Below are 8,698 nucleotides of genomic sequence, written 5' to 3' on the forward strand. Positions count from 1 at the left end.
GTATAAGTTTACTCTTGGTCCGATAGACTGTTTGTCAAAAAACTTTTTTTTAATTTTTCGGGCTTATAATTAAACTTATTGATTTGTGCTTTTGGAACAATGTTTGGAACAACTAGAACAATCTATATCGGTATCGGAATGCTTTATTTTCAAAAAATGGAGTGCCAGGTCAAAAACATTTTTTTCATTTTTTGGACTTATAATTCAACTTACGGATTTGTCCTTTTGGAACAATGTTTGGAACAACTAGAACAATCTATTGCGGTATCAGAATGTTCGATTTTCGAAAAGTGGGGTGCCAGCTCAAAAAATCATTTTTTTTGTTTTATTCGAAAACCGTTTCGAATGAAGCAATATCACTTTGGAACCATATGGTACAAAGTCAGAACAATCTGGAACAACTTTCAAAATTATAAATTTCAAAAAGTGGGGTGCCAACTTCATACACTCGGGCTAACTTCATACAGGCGAGCAATGTCGATCGATGTGTCCACGGCGGTTGCTCGATGCAGGAAGATTGAGGATCAAGATGGTCGTGCGATTGTTAAATCGCACTGAAAATATGTGAAGAGCGCCGCGGCCGAAAAAAACGCGCTCTATAAGATATTTCTCTCTCCGTATCTCTTTTCCCAACAAGCTGACGCAACCGCCCGATTATTCCGCATCTCTCTCTCTCTCTCTCTCTTACTCTCTGATTGTCATCGCATTTCTAATTCCCGTCCAATAAATCTGACGATCGCCCGATTCTATTGCTACTTGAGCGAGTCGATGTTATTAGCAAATGTAAGGGACGTCAGCGCGACACGTCGCGACAAACATCGACCACATATACCGCGAAGAGGAACGAGAAGATTACTTACAAATGACGTCTTCACGATACGCCCCGGCGATCGCACATCGCTATTCTCGACACTCCCGAGACTTATTAACGCGCGAGATGCACTTTCGATGGATAAAAGACGCGAGAAACGCGGAGCGATGTGGATCGATGTGTGCCCATGGCTGCTGCTTGCGAAAAGATCGAGCATCTCGCACGATTCATTACCAACGCATGCGAAAATCAGTATACGTAACGTGAACTATATTTTCGCATGCGTATCTCATTCGTATACCGTTAAGAATCAAGCCCCAGACGTCCCGATTTTTTCGGGACAGTCCCGATTGATCACCCTTTGTCCCGAATTTTTTCGAGTACTATTCGGGACACCGATTTTTCATCATTTTCAATGATTGTCAAATAATTTTCGCATCTTTTTATCCCCCTCCGCCCGCTCCACACATTTATGAAGTGTCCCGAATTCAGGGCTGGGATCTGGTTACCTTACGTAAAACTGATGCTTCGCGTTACAAATTCAAGCCAATGTATCCCATCGACTTTTGGCACAGATTAATAATTAATGTCTCCTTTAACACAAATACAAAAACTGAGATCTTTTGTACTCACGTGACTACGCTGATTTGATTCCTATTCCACAGGAGAATGATTTCACGTCCCTCGGAAGCGCGGTAATTTCCCCTGTCCAATGAACGTTGTTCCAAATCGCTACGGCGTCTACAAACAGAGTTATTGACAGTTATATCGATCCGCGTTCTGGATTATTCGGCGCTGTTGCGAACCGTGGATACGCAATTACGCGACGTGACACGTGAGTGGAACGCGACTGTTGCTGCGGCAAGCTTAGAATATATATACATGGAGGGGGAATTGCGTATGCCTTCTGTAGACCAAAAGTGTGTCCATGATGTGTGCGAGAGAGAAGGATATATATTCCTATTCATCCTCTGTGCGCATGCGCCAACATGCGTCAGTTGTTGCTGGACTACAAAATTATTAGTTTCAATATTTTTTTACTTGAATTCTATCAACTTTACCGAAAAATAGCAAGAGATAAAAATTGTTTATTTTCTTCTCATAGAGCTCGGAGAATTTTTTCAGAATTTTGAATTAACTTTTTAGTACTGCATTTTCTTGCGTTTTCTTGTATTTTCTTGAAGTACTAGAAAGTTAATACAAAATTCTGAAAAAATTCTCAAAGCTCTACGAGAAGAAAATAAATGTAAGAAAGTGAGTGAGAGCCCTATTCGAAAACGCCGAGTGCACGCGGACTACTTCTTCCCATCGACACACGGGGCGCGGAGGAGAATGGCGCTACGTTGGCGCCACCGCGCGAGAGACTGCGAGACGAGACACGAGAGAACATGCTGAGGCGTTTTTTCATTTCGTGACCGCGATAACGTTTGATTGGTTGGTTTGGTCCACTTAACGCTCGCAACGTCTCGAGCAACAAAGATAGAATGATGCTCGCGGCGTTACGAGCGTTAAGTGGACCAAACTAAGGTAAACGTCCTAGTGATTGAACGTGTACCGATAATTGAATTACTAATAATATACTTGTGTTTGTTAAGACGCTTATCAATAAATGAAACAAAATCACAAAGTAACTAAATATTTCTTTTCATTTATTATACTGTTTTGTATATTGAAAAGCATTTCAACAAAGAAAAATACAAAATCAATATGTCAATCATTGGGACATGTATGTTCGACCACTAGGACGTTTAGCTTAACCAACCAAACGCTACCGTGATTACGAAACGAAAAAACGCCTCTGGACGACACGCTTGACGGCACGTTGTGCACCGCGTTCTTATAAATATTCTAGACGACAGTACGAGTTGACAATATATTTCATATCGTACCTCCAAGTGCGTATTTATTCTCGATTCCCGGAACGATCTTACATAAATAACTTTTATCTCCTGTCAACTTTATAACCTGACCTAACCTATACTGCGTTCGGAAACACACACTGTGTGCACACTACTAGATGATAGCCGTTGAGCGGAGTGATAGGAGTGAGCGAAATACAAGAGTGAGATAAAAAGAGAGGGAGAGTACTCGAATGACGTTTCCGAAACGCAGCCGTAATCTGTCAACTTCAACGCATGCGCACAGAGCACGAATAGGAACGTATAGCTTTCTCTCTCGCACACATCTTGAACACACTTTCGTGCCAGCATTCCCCCTCTATGTATATATGCTCTAAGGCGGCAAGTCCCTCTGCACACGATGGTATGCGGCGCAAGCGCGACCGTTACCCCCACTCCGCGGCCGAGATAAGCACAGTCGCCCCATTCAGTCGCTCGCTACTGCTGCGGCTGTGCGGTCGTTCACCTCGCCTTAGAGATACAATGTGCCGGCGCAAGAGCAAGTTTCGAGCCCAAATCTGATACCAGTTTCGCGGCACTGTAAAGGGACGTCTACATTGGAAGTAAGTAGGAAGTAAGAGTAAGAAATTGACCAACCATAGTCGAATGTGAGAAGAATAATCAACTATGATTGGTCAATTTCTTATTCTTACTTCCTACTTCTTACTGCTTACTTCCAATGTAGACGTCCCTTAAGCGTCTTCTACAATGGCAGTAGTAGTAGTAGTTTTAAGACCACAAGTGAAAGAACAGTTAAAAATAAAAGCATAATGAAGTTAAATGATGTTTTCTTAAAAACACCACTTAACCACATTATGCTTTCTACGCGAGACAAAATGAGAGACATTTTACAAAACTTTTATTTGTTTATTTCTAAATTATTAATTTTCAAGCGTTTTTAAAAGTAACTTATTAAGACATACAATATATAAGAAGGTTATTGTACGTTTAATTATAATATATAAGAGTGTTATTGTATGTTTAATTAATTATAATTATTTACTAATAATATTTTTCTTATAAAACGACAAAATTATTTTCTTTATTATTTCCTTTTACAATAATATTAATGACAACCAATATTAAGTGTAGTAATTTTTGGCAATCTTCTCAAACATATATAAAAAATATAAAAATATAAAAAATATAAAAATATAAAAAATACATATAAAAAATATATATAAAAATCATATATAAAAAATAATTTATTTTAACATTTTAAGGTTATTATAATAGCATAATCCCATTATGCCTTTAAATGTATAAATTTAAATTGGATAGTATAAAATATCATAGATTGCGTATAATTAATTGTATCTATTTACATAGATACTTAATTAAAATGACAAATGGATTTGAATTGCAGGAACGATTTTGTGATAAAAGTCCAATCGCATAGCGCATTGCGATTCAAGAAAAGAAAGTTGCAATGCTTGCGATATATCGCAAAATCGCACATCCCTAGTCGTAACTCGCGAATAAAATAAAAACAGATCTTATTGACTCGTATTTATGACGTTCTTTTATTGCCCATTCGTAAGATTTGGTAAATACGATAACGTATGCAACGGGCAAGCTTTTTCACGAGAATGAAAAGCTTTAAACTCGTCATTCACGATCAAATTGTTGCGATTCCTTCCTTAGTTTCATATCACTTGAAACTCGTCTCAAATAAGATTTAAAATTAGAAATTAAAATCAAATTAGTTTTTCTGTTTTTTTTTTATCGTTGACTACACATATAATGTCACATATATTATAATTCAACTGAAAATTTTGAATCTCTGAATAAAAATCCGAGTATCTCACTTGAGACAAGTTTGAGATGACAATTATTAATACGACCTTTGGTCTCATCTATTATAACGTTGTCGAGTTTGATATTGTGGGTCGAAGTAATTATGGAGTAACAAGTAATTATCGTGGTTATTTGTAAAATGGTAAAGGACTATGTTATTTAATATCATGAATATATAGAATACCTGACGCAACGTACAACAACGCTCGTATATGAGTAGACTCATACACGAGCGTTGTTGTACGTTGTGTCAGATATTCTATATACGTTTCCAAGAGCAATGAAAATAATATAAATGAAATTATATATTAAAACATTACGAGAAGAAACAAAATTCCCTCTCTTCCCCTTTTTTGTTGTTTTATATATTCATTAATTATACAGTGTTTGAATTTAAGTGCTTGTGTGCAGGCAAAACTTAGTTAAGTTAAATAGAGAACTTAGTTAAGTTTAATAGAGAAATCCTGTGCAATTTTGTATAAACTCTGTCACGGTAATTATAGAGATATGAAAAAGAATTGGTTAATCGATACATATTAGAGAATTGGTTAATCGATGTGGTGAGAAGAACTTACCACATGATTTTACGCGTATAATATTAATCTATCTAGCCGCTCATATCTTTTTTATGGCAAAAAATTGCTTCTTACAGCAAAAAAAGTAAATAATTACCACATATTGCTTTTTGTGTTCTAATGATTTGGCTCAGATAGCTTAAAAAAAGTCTCTTAACTTAATATTAAGCTATCTAGCGACTTTTAAAAATAGCATTTCCATACATTACAATAGAAATACCACGAATTTTTTGCTAATTTTTTGCTATTTTTTGCTATTTTTTTGGAAAGAAAATTTTTAACTACAGCTAAAAAAATTATAAATGAGTAGATAGTTTAAGAAGTAAAGTACTCTTAAAAAGTGGATTGTTCCCATCACAATTGCATCGTTATATAGCTTGATTTATTTGCTCTCGATATATGTTGGTCGGATATATGCAATTGTGATGGGAACATTTTTAAAGAACACTTTACTCTTGTAGCCACCTAGAAATAGCTGCCACTTTTTCAGTTACTCGATAGTCAAATGCGCTCTTTTAACTTTAACTGATACATCAATATCTTACAACGCGAATATGTTTTATCCGTGATAACCGACTCTTAGCAATGACAACAAAATAGCTTAGCAATGACTAAAGTCGAATCAGCCACTGAAATTCAACTGATACTACTAATATTTCCCTATCATTTCTTAGCGTATACGAATCAAAGAGACTAATCGGAACATTCCAGCGGACAATGCCGGTAAGAGCATCCTGAAGAATAATATCTACGTTCCTATCTGCCTGGTCGCAGTGGTGTGCGGCACTCTCGTGTGCTGCGTCATCGTCGTGCTCATCGTCCACCGTTTCGCGACCGAGCGGATGCTCGACGGCGATCCGACCCTCACGATCGTCCTCATCCTGGCCAACGTGTTTACCCTGCTAACAGCGCTGCCCTTCTGCATGGCGGACGATTATTTCGGCGCGGAGAGCCTGAACGCCCGGAGGATCCTCCTGGCCACTCTCGCGTTCGGCTTCACATTCTCGATCATGCTCTCGAGAGCTCTATTCCTGGCTTTCTCCACCGGCGATGTTTTCGCCAACCACGTCAACGGGTACCTGCAGAGCGTCATGGTGTTCTTCATGTCCGCCGTGCAGCTCGCCATATCGATCGTATACTTCGTCCTGAACACAACGGACTCGGCTGCGATCGCCAGGAGTCTCGTCTTTATCGCGTTATTAGGTATTTTTCACGTTCTTCATGCGACCGACTTCGCGAAAACTTGCTTTTAATTACCTTCTACAAATTACTTTACACTCGATCTTGCGAGTTTCTCCTTTAATCGTCATCGTTTGTGCGAAAATTCTTGAACTAATCTATACGAGAAGAAAATATAGTTCTTTTCCTCATATAAATTTGTTTCAATTTTACTAGGTTTCTTATATACAATATTGTAAGAATAGATATTCAATGAAGTATATCTTGCTAAGATATAACATAGTAAATTTTAAAAACAAATAAACAAGCCAGCAAGCTTGTCTTTGATTATATATTTAAACAGCGTTTATTATTTGATAATTCTCATAGTAAATTTCGCTAGAAATCTAGGAGAATTTTTAATAGCACATTTCAATTCCTAAAATATAAATGGCATACACAAAATAAAAAACGCTGTTTATATATACAATCAAAGACAAGCCTGCTGGCTTGTTTATTTGTCTTTAAAATTTGTTATATCTTAGCGAAATATCATTTCCTGCAGTACATTGATTTATTCCTCTATTACAAAATTCTATAGCAATTCTTACTATAAAATTCTCCCCATGTAATATCTCAATATTCTAATTCTTGTTTCAAGATTCGACATATTTATTACGTTCTTTTGTTTCACTGGCTGCTTCATCACAAATTCTATAAATTCACTTTTACAAATTCGGTCTCTTGCAAATTTTTCCCTTAATCACTATCGTATTCTATAAGTACTCTCATGTTAATTTAGTATCTGAAAATTCTAATTCTCCTTGTTTCAGGATACGACATATTTCTGTTAATCGCGCTCTTCGTCACTAGCTGCTTTATCACGAATTCTCTTTTACAAATTCCCTTATATTCGATCTCTTGCAATTTTTTCTTTGATTACCATCGGACTTTATAAGTATCCTCATGTCGATTTAGTATCTCAAAATTCGAATTTTTGTTTCAAGCTACGACATATATGCCTGTTAATCACGCTCTTCGTTAATTGCCGCTTCATCACGAATTCTATAAATTCTCTTTTACAAATTTCCTTCACTATTCGGTCTCTTGTAAGTTTTTCCTTTGATCGCTGTCATTTCTATAAAGATCCTTGTTAATCCACTATCTCAAAATTCTAATTCTCTTTGTACCAGGCTATGATATATTTCTGTTGATCGCGCTGTTCGTCACTTGCTGCTTCATCACCCGGATTGAACGCAACTATCATGAAGGAAAGTGCTTCTTCGGCACTGCCGTCGGTCTACTGGTGATATGGGCAATATGGCTGATTTGCTTCGTACTGATGCAGCCGGAAAATCGCGACGCAGTCGTCTCCTTCGGCGTCATCGGCACAGCTTACTCGATTATCCTCGGCACTTTAACACCGCGAATCTATTACATGGTGATGCACCCTCCTGGCAGGAAAAACCTCGGACGAAAATTGGATCTCGTGGATCTGTCGGCCGATTCGACCGTCGGCACAACCATCAGGCAGGTCCGAATTCGACATATGTTATATTTTTATGAATAATTAAGTAATAGCAACCTCTGACATTATCTAATCTTGCAATTAATTAATATCAATATGCATCGTCGACTTGCTTTTAATCGACAATTTTGCTCTGTCAATGATAATTTAACCTATCTCACATATGAGATGTATATACAGGGTGTCCCATTTTAATCGATCACCTCAAATATCTCTTGAACAGTGCATTTTAGGGAAAAATGTTTCAAATAAAAGTTTTGGGATTTCGAAGGGGACATAAGATGATATCATTGGTTTGACCTCGAGTAGCGTCGTCAAAGTCAGGACAAGGTCACTTTAAATTTTTTAAATGGAACCCTCCATTTTTCATTAGATATTCTTATAGCATACCTCGAGAGCTTAGAGGTAAAGTCGTTGATCGGTGATCCATTAAAACAAGGCTATTGATAATCCAGCTACCTAAGACAAGATCGTATTATTATTTTCGTTTTCACTGTAAAATTTGAAGAAATGAAAATATTAGGAACAGCCTCCAATCGCCTTGACCTTGACAAATGTTGTCAAGGTTATGGCCCTGAACAACATTCAAAAGGTTTTAACCGTTGGTCGAACACTTTGGATATCAATGCTAATGGCAACAATATTGTAACTTTGAAGTCTTTTAACTCGAAAGATACTTAATGAAAAAATATTTTATTATAGTGTTTTGGAAAGCTCTCGAGGTATGTTATAAGAATATGTAATGAAAAATGGGGAGTTCCATTAAAAAAATTCAAAGTAAGCTTGTCCTGACCTTGACGACGCCACTCGAGGTCAAACCAATGATATCATCTTATGTCGCCCTCGAAATCCCAAAACTTTTATCTGAAACATTTTTCCTTAAAATGCACTGTTCAAGAGATATTTGAGGTGATCGATTAAAATGGGACAC

The 8,698-nt window shown here is 37.1% G+C and overlaps 1 protein-coding gene across 16 annotated transcripts in view; it reads left to right on the forward strand.

Moving 5' to 3' along the window:
* LOC116846118 overlaps nucleotides 1–8,698 on the forward strand; it is a 22,724-nt gene that overhangs the window by 11,960 nt on the left and 2,066 nt on the right. For 13 of the 16 annotated variants that reach the window (XM_032819578.1, XM_032819579.1, XM_032819569.1 and 10 more), the window contains exons 6-7: nucleotides 5,793–6,284; nucleotides 7,433–7,773. In XM_032819578.1, coding sequence (XP_032675469.1) covers nucleotides 5,793–6,284; nucleotides 7,433–7,773 — 833 coding nt within the window. The remainder of the gene's footprint in view (nucleotides 1–5,792; nucleotides 6,285–7,432; nucleotides 7,774–8,698) is intronic. The other 3 variants (XM_032819584.1, XM_032819583.1, XM_032819585.1) reach the window with 3 other exon arrangements.

This window comes from Odontomachus brunneus, unplaced genomic scaffold (genome assembly GCF_010583005.1).
Source record: "Odontomachus brunneus isolate Ranch 3 - 2012 unplaced genomic scaffold, Obru_v1 Obru_scaffold_060, whole genome shotgun sequence".
Taxonomy (NCBI): Eukaryota; Metazoa; Arthropoda; class Insecta; order Hymenoptera; family Formicidae; genus Odontomachus; species Odontomachus brunneus.